General features: G+C 36.7%; 1 protein-coding gene across 3 annotated transcripts in view; it reads left to right on the top strand.

The window, feature by feature from the left end:
• The window catches only part of CPEB2 (cytoplasmic polyadenylation element binding protein 2), a 50,672-nt gene that overhangs the window by 35,130 nt on the left and 2,276 nt on the right, over window positions 1-13,266 (top strand). For all 3 annotated transcript variants that reach the window (XM_033061332.2, XM_033061331.2, XM_033061330.2), the window contains 4 exons: window positions 4,582-4,700; window positions 4,992-5,106; window positions 6,917-7,098; window positions 11,580-13,266. The exon at window positions 11,580-13,266 is cut by the window's right edge and continues 2,276 nt beyond it. In XM_033061332.2, the coding sequence (XP_032917223.1) occupies window positions 4,582-4,700; window positions 4,992-5,106; window positions 6,917-7,098; window positions 11,580-11,807 (644 nt within the window). In that variant the 3' untranslated portion in view covers window positions 11,808-13,266. The remainder of the gene's footprint in view (window positions 1-4,581; window positions 4,701-4,991; window positions 5,107-6,916; window positions 7,099-11,579) is intronic.

The raw sequence follows: 13,266 nt of genomic DNA, 5'->3' as shown, positions 1-13,266 counted from the left end.
TTTCCAAGGAGATAGTCCTATCTCAGCATCTGAACATCTTAAGGATGTATTTCCAGACTTTCTTATTTGGTAAAGCTTTTTGATATAGCTGGGTTGTTTATAATTACTGCAGTAAGAAAAAAAAAACCCAAGCTATGTAGTAAGCAGAGCTTCTTAAAGTCAGAGAATAAGAAAAGAAGAACTTCAGTGTGTTGATCTAATTAATTCAGGAAGCATTTGCAACCTAAGTGCTAAGTTGATTTTCCATGATTAATTGATCCTTACTTTAAAAATAAATGCATTTACTGTTCTTCTATCTTAACACTTCAACCTAACTTTGAGTTTGTTGCATTACTTAGTATTGTTTTTTAATGTAGCCTAACACATTTAGAATGCAGTGTAGATTTCTCTTTCTAAGTACACTCTGGACACATACAACTGTTGGGTGTTCCTGTCCATATATCTCTTTTGTTTAATGCAGTGTATATGACCCATAGTTATTTTGTAGAAGAATTTAATTTAAAATTGTCTTTAATTAGTATTACTTGTGTGAGCAGACCATATATACATATATTAATAAGATATCTGAAATGGCTAAGGATAGGCAAAATAAAACTTTGAGATCAATCGATAATTACCAGTTGAGAAATACATACTGTATAAGTTCAGGGAATTAATGTCTATTATTTTCAATCTCCATTTTCTAAATTGTCACTCTGCATGAAATTAATTCAATGTCTATATTTTTTGTTCATTTTCATTAGAGATTTGCCATTGTATTGCTCCAAAGACATCTTTGAATTAGACCATTTTGGACTGATTCATGTAAGCCTTCTCTGTGGTGAAGACATGCAGCCTGTTTTTGGTTTTTTTTTTTTACTGTTCAGTTTTCCAGGCTGTGCTTCCTTCCAAGCTCGCTGCTTACAGAAGGTCCTGAGGGAAGGCCAAGTTCATAATAAGTGTTTTCTTGCTGAAAGAAATTCAGAAAGTGTCTTGATCCATCAAGGCTGGCTACCTCCTGAGAAACACCAACTGCTTGTTCTTAACTAATTACATTTTGCGTTGGTTCACCACAAAATTAGATTGAAACATAACAGGAATTTTTACAACTTTACACTGATCTTACGAGGAAGCTCTGTTCTGAAAAAACCCCCTCTGTTGAGCTCAAAGTACAAAGTCTGTAACAGTGATCTGCCAACTGTAATGTAGAATTCCTTCCTTTCTGACTTGCCACTGTTTATCATAGCTCATGTTATTACGTAGTTGGCAAATACACTTATTTATGAGACAATACACATGTCCAAAGTAACTTTCCAGGTTGAGGACTCCTCCTTGTGATAATGAAGTTCTCAAAGAAATGGTGCCATGAGTATATGGAAAGTCAAAAAATGCCTTCCAAAATATGTCCAGTTGTTTGTGTCCTCTGTACTATTTATAGTCTGTCTCAGAGGATAATCTGATTTAAACAGGACAGTGCCCCAGCCTTTTCTAACTGGTTGTTTCTGCTGCCTTGTATCACAACAGTTGTGCAGTAGCTTTTCTCTTCAAGGTTCCCAGTTGCTAACTCAGAGCTGACTAGCTGAAAAACTCAGGTTGGAAATGTTCTGCTTCCAGTTTCAGAAGCAAAACCCCAGGTTCATGCAAGTTCTGTTGAACTTGTTACCAGCTAATTTGATCACACTGAATAGGATCAAACTTGGGATTCAGGCAAGTAACTGTAAGTGTCTTCATGTGTGATTAGTGTCTAAGCTTCCTTTAGTGGATGTGAATCTGGCCAGTACAGCCAGTGAAGTATAGAGGGCAGTTCTGGTCACTGTAACATAAGCACATTGAGCTTGATTGATTTACACAGACTGAGGATATCTGAGACTAGGTACATGGGTCTCACAAAATATAGTCCAGCACCACATTTTTTCACTTCACATGTGTTTTAGAGTTTATTGTCCATCAAAGATTACTAAATGAAAAACTGAGAGATGGTTTATGTAGATCTGTTGTCAGTATTAACCTGCAGCCATGGACTGACTGATTCTTTCTGATTTAAGTTAAAGTGCAGTATTCTCTGGGCAAGAATTGCACTGTACTGAGGCCATTTAGTGTCCACTGTGGAGAGCTTGTCAGGACAGTGGAGGAACCAGCCCCAACACAAAACACTTCTGCAGTCACTGACACATCAATACATGGGCAGTGCCATGCTGGCTTGCACTGATTTTCTTGATTCCTCCTCTAAGCCATTAGTGACTGGAAGTAGCTGGAGGTTAACAGACCTTAAAGCTGCTCTCTGATTTGTACAAAGAATGTGCATAACAAGAAGCAACTTTTCTCTCTCTGGCAAACTTCCATATTACTGTGAAATAACGAATTTTTTTCCTTGCTAAGAATGAATCTAGTCTACAATGCTTTGCTTTCAATTTGTCCTTTATATAATGAATACCAACAAATAAAAAGTTTTAATTTGGTTGGACTCTTCAAACATCTGGGCTTTTCAAACTTACCTGATGGGTTTTCTGTTCCAGTGCTCACCAATCCAGCTGTTAAGTGAGCATTGTAAATCTTTGAAGGTCTAGAGCTGTGGAGCAAAACTACAGAGAGACTGGTTTGATGGTAGAGGCTATACTCTAACTTTTTCCTCAGATGGAAAAAGCTGAACTTATAACACAAGGCTTTCTGAGGCTTTTAATAAAGTAGGATAAACCAAGACATGAGTACATGTTTTTTAGGTGAGGTTGAGAAGGCAATATTAACATTTAGCTTTTCTGTTGCTTTCCTTTCCATGTCAGGAGTGGTAGTATGAAGTGACCCTGAGATTTCCTCAGTTGTTTAGTGCATGGTGCTAATAACAATCCAAGTTGTGGATTCAATTCCTCTGTGGACCATTCACTTAAGAGATGGACTCAGTGATCTTTGTGTGTCCCATCCAACTCAGAATAGTCTGTAAAATCTTTAATAATCCTTATCACTCCTTGAGTTCTTGTTCTTGAATTTTATATATTTTTGCAAGTTGCTGCAGACATAGAAGTGGTAGATTATATGGAGGTACTCACCAACTTTGTGTATCTGGAGTTATATGGCAGTACCTTTGAGCTGCATTAGGAGAAGAACTGATGAAAAATGAATATCTGGAGCATCTGTGAATGTCTGATTTCTTAAGACACTATCATGTGCAATTAACCTTCCTGTTGATTAATCAAGTTTTTTCACTCCCATCATTCTTGTACTGAGCTCTCCATTCAAACTGGAATGTATGTGCCTGGCTTCTGACCAAGTAAGGACAATTACCTGGAGTTTATCTCACCCATGCCAGTTGGCACTCGTTCACTGAGTTTTGCATGGGTAATACATGGATTTTAAATTCTGTGATAAATAGTGAAATATATCCCAACTAAAACAGATTTTGAGTCTAAATTATTACTGATTAGGCTTAAGTAAAATCGGTCATCGTTAGAAAGTTACAGTTCAGCAGTGATGAATAGACTTTACAAGAAAATGCTTCAGCCCAAGTCCAAAGATTCCCTATGACATACTTGTTATGAAACTAAGTAAGATTTACATAAAAATACAGAATACATAAAATCCTGTCATGTGTCCCTTTTATGTAGCTGTGATGCAACTGGGGTATGAGGGGTAAGAAATAAAGTACAACTTATTAGAAAGACCAGTATAGACCTTATAGCTTTTTCTTAAAATCCTGTTCTTGTTCCCACATGTCTAGAATCAACTGTGCATTTGTTTCTTAAATCTTTCAGGGTTAATGCACTGATTCTTTAATGGTCTTCAAGATCCACCCTACCACCTTTACCTTGATGACCTACAGTGTCTGTTTGCAGTAAGAAGTGACTGGTGGTTAATTAGCTTCTCTCAGAAATACAAGATTTCCAAAAGTCTTGGTAGTGCATCCATGATCCCTTTTCCCAAGCCCACTCTCAAGCAGCTGCTTCAGCATATACTTCTTCATCAAAGTCATAAGACATAACTTCATGTGAAAACTCTAAACTTGGTAGTAATCTCAGAAAGAAATGTGAGTTATGGTCCTTTTAAAGTTTGTTTTAATATACAACCCTAATTATGTTATTTGGTTATTTGTAAAGTAACAAATTTAATGTATCTCCTACTGTAACTGTGAAAGTAATGTGTCAGGTTCTTGGCTTGTCTGACAGTTTGGTTTTATGTAGCATTAAATAAGCATTTTAATTCTCTCTTTTTTGTAATGTTTGAAAGGTTTGCTGGGTCACTTACATAATAAAATACTTTGATCTAATCTCCAGAACAGAGATTAGTCCTTTGTGCCAAGTCGGATTTTCATTGTATAATGTCCATTGCAGCCAATGAATGATGTTTAGCCTAGACTTACAGTGCATGATAGAGCAGACATGCTTGCTTTTATTTGGTTCCTAGTCTCTTCTGACAATTATTTTACAGATGCAAGTTCTGTTAATTGTGGCAATATAGTACATATATGGTACATATATTCTGACATAAAGAAGATGACTAATGTGAAAGAGTTGGTTTGACATTCTTTTATATGGAAAAACGAGTGGCAAAGATGCTTCTGTAAAATAAAGATAAGAGAAAATATATCAATTGGTTTGGGTTTTTTCCCAGGTTATGCATTCCTCCTGTTCCAAGAAGAGAGTTCTGTTCAGGCCCTGATCGATGCCTGCATTGAAGAAGATGGAAAGCTCTATCTGTGTGTTTCCAGCCCCACTATCAAGGACAAGCCAGTAAGTAGACAGTCAGTGGCCTGCAGGCTATGGCTGCCATCTGTCTAAAGCAGCATTGGAAATTAGGGACATGAAAAAAATCAAAAGTAAACTACTGTTGGCAGAACTCAACATCTGGAACACTTGGATTATTTTAAAATTGTAATATTTTGTATTAGTAGGATTAAAACAAAGCACCTAGACATGCTACTGTAATGAGGTTATGACTGACAAATTATATAGGCTGATGAACATATTTCTATACTGTAGTGAAGCTTAAAGTAGGATGCTATTTATTTCCCAATTTAATAGGTTCAGATCCGTCCCTGGAATCTAAGTGATAGTGACTTTGTAATGGATGGTTCGCAGCCACTTGATCCTCGGAAAACAATTTTTGTTGGAGGAGTCCCTAGACCATTGAGAGCTGGTGAGTAGAATCTGTGGCAATTTTTTAAAATAAGAAATTATTAGAAATCATTTTTACCATGCATAATTTTTTGTAGTTATGTATGGATACTTAATAGGTGTATATAAATTGAACAGTCTTGGTAGTTTCAAGCACATTACAATGTTCATGTATTCTTAAATTTCTCTACTGTTAGGTTTTGGTCATAAATCACAGTTCATCATTGAGATTTACTGGAAAGTGTTACTTCTCTATAACTGTAGCATCAGCTATGTCACAAGAGGCATAAAACAGTTTGGTTTTAAAATAGTGCTGTGGAAATATCTCTGCCCTGCTCCATGGCTGTGGAATGGTAGTTGTACCTGCTTGTCATTGTGCATTAGCTACTCTTCTGCAGTCAGGTTACATGCACAAACACAGGTGATAGAGTACTTCAACAAGTAGGCATAGAGGAAAAAGGAGCAAATTCAGAGAGTTAGCACAATCTTTATGGGCACAACATTATATGAGATTGCAGGACTCTTTCTAGACTCTTGCCAGAGGCGTGAAGGAAAAAAGAAATGTTTCTGTAGCTGTGGAATGGTTGATGTACAGCCAGGACAGTCTGCCTTTTCAGATTGGCTGCAGTAACCTTTTACAATGTTTTAGGTGATTTTCTAGCGAGTAGGTTGCAGTGAATGCTGGAAGTAGAAGCATACCATACAGTGGCTCAAGTCCCCTTAGTTACTAAAATGACTTCTGGATTTTAGTAGTCTTTCATAGTTAGTAATGAATTTTTTTCTTAGAGAAAGATGAACTTTTAGATGAAACATGTAAGAAAACTGAGAAGTAGTAGAGCAAATTTGGGATACAAAGGATCTTAAATTTTTCTATCTTGGACCTGCAATGTTCAAGCATTTTTTGGTATTTTACTTTTAAGACTACTTTTGACTGTAATACAAGCTCTGTAAATGAGCATAAACACAGTATGTTCCAACTACAGATTAATTTTTCTTTAAATTCAGTCCATTGCTCCGTATTACTGTGTTGAATGTCTGTGATAAATTTAATGGATGCATTCTTATGCTCAGCTCACAAATGTCCTGTATATGTGAAAATGAAACTTTTATGGCATTGTGAAATAAGAATAATGACTTTAAAAAAGCAGTAAAACTTAAAGAGACTCTTCAGTTATTGAACATCAAGGACTGCTGACACCTCTATATCCTAATACAGAGGATACTAATTCTGAAAAAACAGTGTTTTCCACCCCAGTGAATTGCACCTGAATTCAGTATAAACTGGCAGTCAGAGGATTGCCAAGGTACCAGATCTGTGAAATTCGAAATTTTTGTTTCTCTGAGCTTCAGTATCTATGGTAAGTATAGCACTGTAGAGATAATCAAGTTCTTTGTGGCTAATGAAAGGATGCTATAACTACATCTTTAAATTCAAGTAGGACGTAGAGCATTGGAACAACCAGAGAACATGTACCAAGGAATTTGTGGCATGAGGATCTATTTTATACAGCTTACATTCCAATGCCTGCCCAAAAACTCTTTTACTGTAATCCTCTGAAGAAAATTGCCCTGAAATTCCAGATTATCAAGAACACATAATTCCATTGTTCCTTGGATGTATGCACCCACAATGTGAAAGATCTGTCTGCTGAGTAATTAATAGTTTATTTAATATTATTTCTTAATATTTTTGAATCTTGTTATTACTGTTCCATCGACTCTTGCAAAATTAATAATTAACATTAATTTTTCTGGTAATTTTAGATATGAGTATACTATAAAGTTTGTACTGTAAGAACAGTTTGAATAAATGCTGTTTTGTTTCTTAATAGTGGAATTGGCCATGATCATGGACCGTCTCTATGGGGGAGTTTGTTATGCAGGAATTGACACTGACCCTGAGCTGAAATACCCAAAAGGTGCTGGACGTGTTGCTTTTTCCAATCAGCAGAGTTACATTGCTGCCATCAGTGCTCGGTTTGTTCAACTTCAGCATGGCGATATTGATAAACGAGTAAGTTACACAGAAATTAAAAAAGAGAGTTTTGCTCCCTAAAGAGACTTCTTCAGAGTGTGGTAGCATTGCATGTGATTTGCTCTCAAGTCAGCTTCTACATATTTTTTTAGCATTCATGTAACTCCACTACTTCCATGAGTATGCCTGAATGCCCCCAAACGAACAACATGTTTCCACAGAGCAGCAGTTTGTTCCTTTGACATATGTTGGACCATATGTTCTTCCCATTTGGGAGTTCCTGGTTTTGTTCTGTATGGGCAAAGGACTTGAAAATCTCTTTCTCTCCCATGTTCTAATGAAACCAAATACTGTGATAATTCCTCTGTCATTCATAAGAAATTCTAGTGTTCACTGGCTTCAGATTAGCTTGATACTTAAAACTGCCCTTAATTTCAGCCATAATTATCCGTGTTAGGAAGTTCATCAGGCTCAACACCTAAAATACAAAAGATCTTATTTTTTCTGTTTGAAAGTCTTCTTAGTACTTACCAATACCTATTTCTATTTCCTACAAATGCTTATTCCTAGCAAAGTAAAACTGACTTACATTAAGAAGTCTAGTGAAGTTCATAACTCCTAATTAGAAGTATAAGAGTAGCAAAGAAAACTGGCATCTAAATTATGTCAGTTTTAAGGGTCACTAGTTTTGATGTCAAGAGCTGCAGAGATAGTCTAACATTAATAGGTGTACTTAAAAAAAACCAGCTAAGGTCTTATGGGAAGAAGGGTTGAGTAAGGAAAGTAGTTCAAGGTCCAGTTGCCTCTACAGATCAAAAACAGGGAAAAGAAAGTACTGCAGTTAACACAAGTTTGCTCTAAGGAAGCAGCCTGTGCTTCTCTCCTTTCAAATAGGCAGAGTAATTCAGCTTTAGGTGTGTGTCTCAAATGCTGCTTGCCATATGAGCTGAAATCCCCAAACAGGGTCCTTCCCAGAGGATGAGTGGGTGTGGATGTGGGTAGTCATCTAGACTTCAGTATGATGGCTACATTTTGGTCATGTAATTGCTATCCTTGTGACTTGCAGCTGTTGTTGACTTAAAACTGATTTTTGGATACTTACATAACAGAAAAATGGCCTTAACAATGGGATTGGGTGAGGGGAAATCATCTTGCATTTGAGCATTTGGACAAAATGGGAGTAAGGACCAGAATCCAGAATTTCCTCTATAAAGAAATGCTAAATGGGTCATTTAGCTTATGAATTAAGTTTCAGGAACTAAAGGGCATTTGTCTGTGAAGTCACCTGACTTGAAAACTGAGACATGGACAGTTGAGTCCAATCCAAATTATGTCTCAGAAGTGGGTATCCAGGACTTGTACCTTGTTCCGTGGGGAACTTTTATCTTGGTCTTTCTTTTCCCATGGGAGTGTGTCCTTTGCAGTAGAGAGGTGTATGGTGGATTGGCAGTGCCATCTCGTAAGAGAAGGCATGATCCTGACTTTGAAGGCTGCAGTTGCACATACCTTGTTTTGCTGGTTTGTGGGGTTTTTTTATGATAGGTCACCAGAGTCTTAAGGGCTCTTTGGGTGCTGAGCAGGCATCTGAAATGGCAGTGCCTGCTGTTGGCAGAGGAAAGGATGTAGGTTGTTAATTGGTGATGGAACACTGCAATCCTTAGGGTGGGATAGACTGCAGGCCTCTTGGAGCTTGGGGGAAAAGAAAAACCAACACAAAATCTACCCCAAATGCTGGATCTGAGAAGCACAGTATTTGGCTTACATCCTTTGAAATTTAATTTATAAAAGCAATATGCAATGGTTTATTGAATCACAAATTACCAGGAAAAAAAACCCCACAAACAAGTACCCAAACAATCCAAACAACCCCTGGCAAGCATAGTTAGTATCTGGAGATAGCTGTTCATGGGTCGGAGAGGTTGAAGGGGAAAGACAGAAAGATCTAGGTTTTTTTCTCTTTAAATATTTGAATTGTTAAAGCTTCTTTTTGATCTAATTTATGTTCTTTCTTTAGTGTTGCTTTTCTAACCCCTGAAAAATTAATTTTTTGACTCAAATATTAAATTTGGAATTTCCATATTTTTTCTTATTTTCAAAAATGTGTGCTACTCGTGAGGTGTGTTACTGGCAAAATACAGCAGTACTAAATCTTAACCATTTTAATAAACTTGTCTGTAAGTCCCACAATGGGCAGAGTTTATTAACTACTTTGTTTATCTGAGAGGGGGGTTAATCTATATTCTTTAAATCATCCTCTTTAATTAAACTACAATGTCAATTTATATAATTACATATATTTATTATCACTCAGTTATTTGTATTACTGAGGAGTATTAGAGCATCATTTTAGGGAACATCTTGAATCTTAGCTGAAAGTATGAAAAAGGCTATTTTCAGAAATAGTTTTTTACCTCCATGGAGTTTTCACACTAATGCCTTTCAGGCTCTGAAAATATTCTGAAGTCAGTATTACTGCTGATTTATACATGAGCAAGCAGTGAGTATAAATCTGTAAACCATGAGATTTTAAATGAGGAAGATAGTCCTGCTGCCTTCACCTGAGGTGTTTGTGTATGTTGGCCCAGAAGGTAATAGAGTCTGTATCTCACGGAAGTCCTCAAGGCAGAGCCTGTTCTGCCTTTTACCTCAGGATTGCCTTTCCATACCAGTTATATCCAGTTTCTGTAGGTCTGCTGTCCTTTCACATTCTTTTCATAAGAAACCAGTTTTGTCTGTGTAGAAGTCTTTTTCAATTGCTAAATTTTGGAGTTCACCTGTTTATTCTTCTGAACTTTCTGTTCAAAGTATTTATAGCATTTTTTTGCTCATACCTTTTTCTACGTTAATTGGAAATCTTAGTGCCACAGTCACTTGAAAAACATTGTCTGTGATCTTAACTTCTTCCTTAACTAAGTTCTCTGTAGCTCCTTTCCACTTCTTTTGATGTGTAGGTATATTTCGTTTCTCTAGCAGATGTTTTTCTTCAGCAAAATACTCCTCATACTATTTTATAATGTATGAAAGCTCAGCTACAAATATTTCTTTGGAGTTTCAACTCCAAAAAATTCGTTACAATACTGTTAAATTTCATATGCCAGCAGTCTGCATCCATGTCATGTAATATTTCCATTCCCCAGAGTGTTTCTCTAATATTTTTGAAATCATCTTCGTACCGATCTTGGTGCATTAGTGCAGTGAAGCTTGAAATAAATGCTGCTTCATGCTTTCAGTAATTCTGAGCCACAAACACAGTTGCTGCATAAGGTACCTGTTTATTGGAAAGTTTGAGTGTAATTGGTGATAAGGCAGGTCATTGTAGTGCAATAAGTAGTAGAGCTCATACTGAATATAGATTATTGGGAGAAGCATACCTTGACATTTCTAGGATGGCCTCTATTTCTGAAGCTACGAGCGTGAAGCTTATTCAGTTGTAAAACTTCAGGGCAGGGAGGTGGATGTGTGGATTTTTTTGTCTGGAGATACACTGAAAAAGTATCATTTGAAAGTTCTTAATACTTCAGGGGTATTCTATCTGAGTATAGAGCATACAGTCAATGTCTATATACGTAGCAATCTTCTGAGGTGTAAGTATCAAAGGAAAAAAAATCTCATGCAGCAGTGAGGAAAAAGTGGAATACAACAATACATTCCTTAATGACTGCGTCAACTCATTTTGTATTTTATTATGAAGTACTTCTTCCTGTCTGATTGCAGTCTGTAGCAGTACAGTTATGCAAAGACATAATGCATATTTACCACTGGACTCCTGCCACTTTTCCATTCTCACACTCAGATGAGTTTGGGAGAGAGAAACTGTGTAAGACAGGTGTTTGTAGCTGTCTGAGGACTTGCAAAATTGTCTTTAAAGAAATATTTTCAGAATTGTATTGAATACAAATTCCTGTACAGCTTAAAGCCACAGAAAGCAAAAGTAACGGATTACCAAAATTGGTAGGGCCATATTTGACCATATTTTAAAAATAGGGAGTGAATTTGTGGTGAACAGCTCTGCTAAAAGAGCTGCATTAGAGCTTGCAGAAAGTATTTTTTATTTGCACACAAATGTAGTACATGCAGAGACACTTGTACTTTAAAAAGAAAAGTGTTAAAGGTAGTCTCATATGTTCAGTTATTTTTTTTGCTAAACCATGTGGAATTAATTGTCTTGTTGGCATCCAGTTGGGAGACCTTTGAGTGGTTTGGTTTTCTTTACCCATGCATCCATAATATGGTTTGTAAAGAGCACTCTCCCAGGGTAAATCAGGGCAAGTTTCTGATGTAGCTTTTTATTACATGCGCAGTGTACTTCCAGAGATCTGCCTTGAAGTATTCGGCAGTATGGATGCGTCTGGAGGTGATAAATGATAACTGATCAGTTATAGAAAGGCATTAATACTACTGATTGCAGACTCCAGGCATTTTTTGAGGTACTTTTTTAAACCAGAGAAAAATGAATGCCTTTATACAACTTCAAGTAGAAGCAGTTATTAACAGGAATTGTTTCTGTTTCACTCCAACAGGTGGAGGTAAAGCCATACGTGTTGGATGACCAGATGTGTGACGAGTGCCAGGGTGCGCGGTGCGGTGGGAAGTTTGCTCCTTTCTTTTGTGCCAATGTCACTTGCCTGCAGTATTACTGTGAGTTTTGTTGGTCAAATATCCACTCTCGTGCAGGACGTGAATTCCATAAGCCATTGGTAAAGGAGGGGGCTGACCGCCCACGTCAGATCCACTTCCGCTGGAATTAAACATGGTGAACCAGCATCTGCAGAAGGAGAGAAGGGTGCATGTGGCTTACTGTGTTTGAAGATACTGACATGCAGAAGAAATAAGTGCATTCTTCTGCTTTTCACCCCAGCTATCAATACATGCATCTTTATCAGCAGCCAAAACACTACAAGCCTCTTGTTTTTCACCAAAACCCTACATCTCAGGCTTACTAATTTTTGTGATATTTTCATGTTAAAATAAAATGTTTTTTTGTATTTTCTCCAAGTTATTTTTATATGTAAAGTTAAAACTAGATATGAGAATGTTTTTGCGTAGGGGCACACAGTCTGCTGCTATATTTAGTGGGTGAAGCGTGCACTTATTTCTAAACATGGGTTTTTAACTTCAAGATCTGCCCCAGTAATTTACCAAAGGTAGCAAAATAGTGAAGATGGAATATGTCTGCTACAAAAGCTTATTTTTATTGTTGTTGCTATTTTCAGTGTATACATAAACTAAAAATTAGGGTTGATTTTTTGCTCTCCATTTTGACTTGCAAGAAATAATACCTCAAGATAATCTGATTTATTAGCTATTTTTAAACATTTTTAATCACAAGCTGTATTAGCTTTGCTGCTATATAGGTGTTATGTGTAATGCCACCTATTAATACGGGATTGAAACGTTTAAGACACACTGCATTACAGATTAAATGCAGGCAGCACAATATGGCCTAAACTGCCATAGTTTTAGAATGTGAAAAAATTGCATGTTTACTTACCTGTATACACCATATGCATGCACTAGAACTATTAATTAACAAGAGGTGAGTTATTGCAAATGTTCAAAAAAGGCTCTCTTGAAACTAGGTAGCATGAGCAAATTTACAAAATTTCTTACAAAAAACAAACTTGCATGCATTATTGTGACTGAAGTAAAAAAATGTCCTACATGTGTACAATATGCAAATTAGTTTTAGACTAGAAAGTGCAGCCATTTTGTGACCTGGTCAGTAGTGGAATTCAATTTTATGCAGACTGGATGTAATATTGTAATCCCTGTGCAATTTTGTGATGTGTGCTTCTATTTAATGTGGCGTGATGTAGTATAGATACAAGTTTGAGTAAAAAGCTAGCATTTAAAAAGTTCTTTTAAGCCCCCTTGATTGTTCATGGTTAAGATTTCCTCTACAAACCAAAGATGGCCAGCACACTGCTAACCAGTCACCAAATGTGAAACCCATGACAAATGCATACAAAAATAGACATATATGAGAATGCGTAATGCTTTAGAAATTAAATCCTAAGTCAAAATGGAGAAGGTGTAATATACAGACGGCTAGTTGCATAACTAACTAAATTTTACCTTTAAGACAACAGTGAAATTTGGCTTTAAAAAGCCTTGCTTACATGTTTGACCTGTGTGCGTTGTGGTCTTCTGTCAAACCGGGGTCACTGTTGCATGAGAAGTAGCTACTTGACAGTCAAGGATAGTCCT

The sequence above is a fragment of the Catharus ustulatus genome, chromosome 5 (assembly GCF_009819885.2).
Source record: "Catharus ustulatus isolate bCatUst1 chromosome 5, bCatUst1.pri.v2, whole genome shotgun sequence".
Lineage (NCBI taxonomy): Eukaryota > Metazoa > Chordata > Aves > Passeriformes > Turdidae > Catharus > Catharus ustulatus.
The sequence above is the reverse complement of the archived record's forward strand: the minus strand, read 5'-3'. Positions and strand labels throughout refer to the sequence as shown.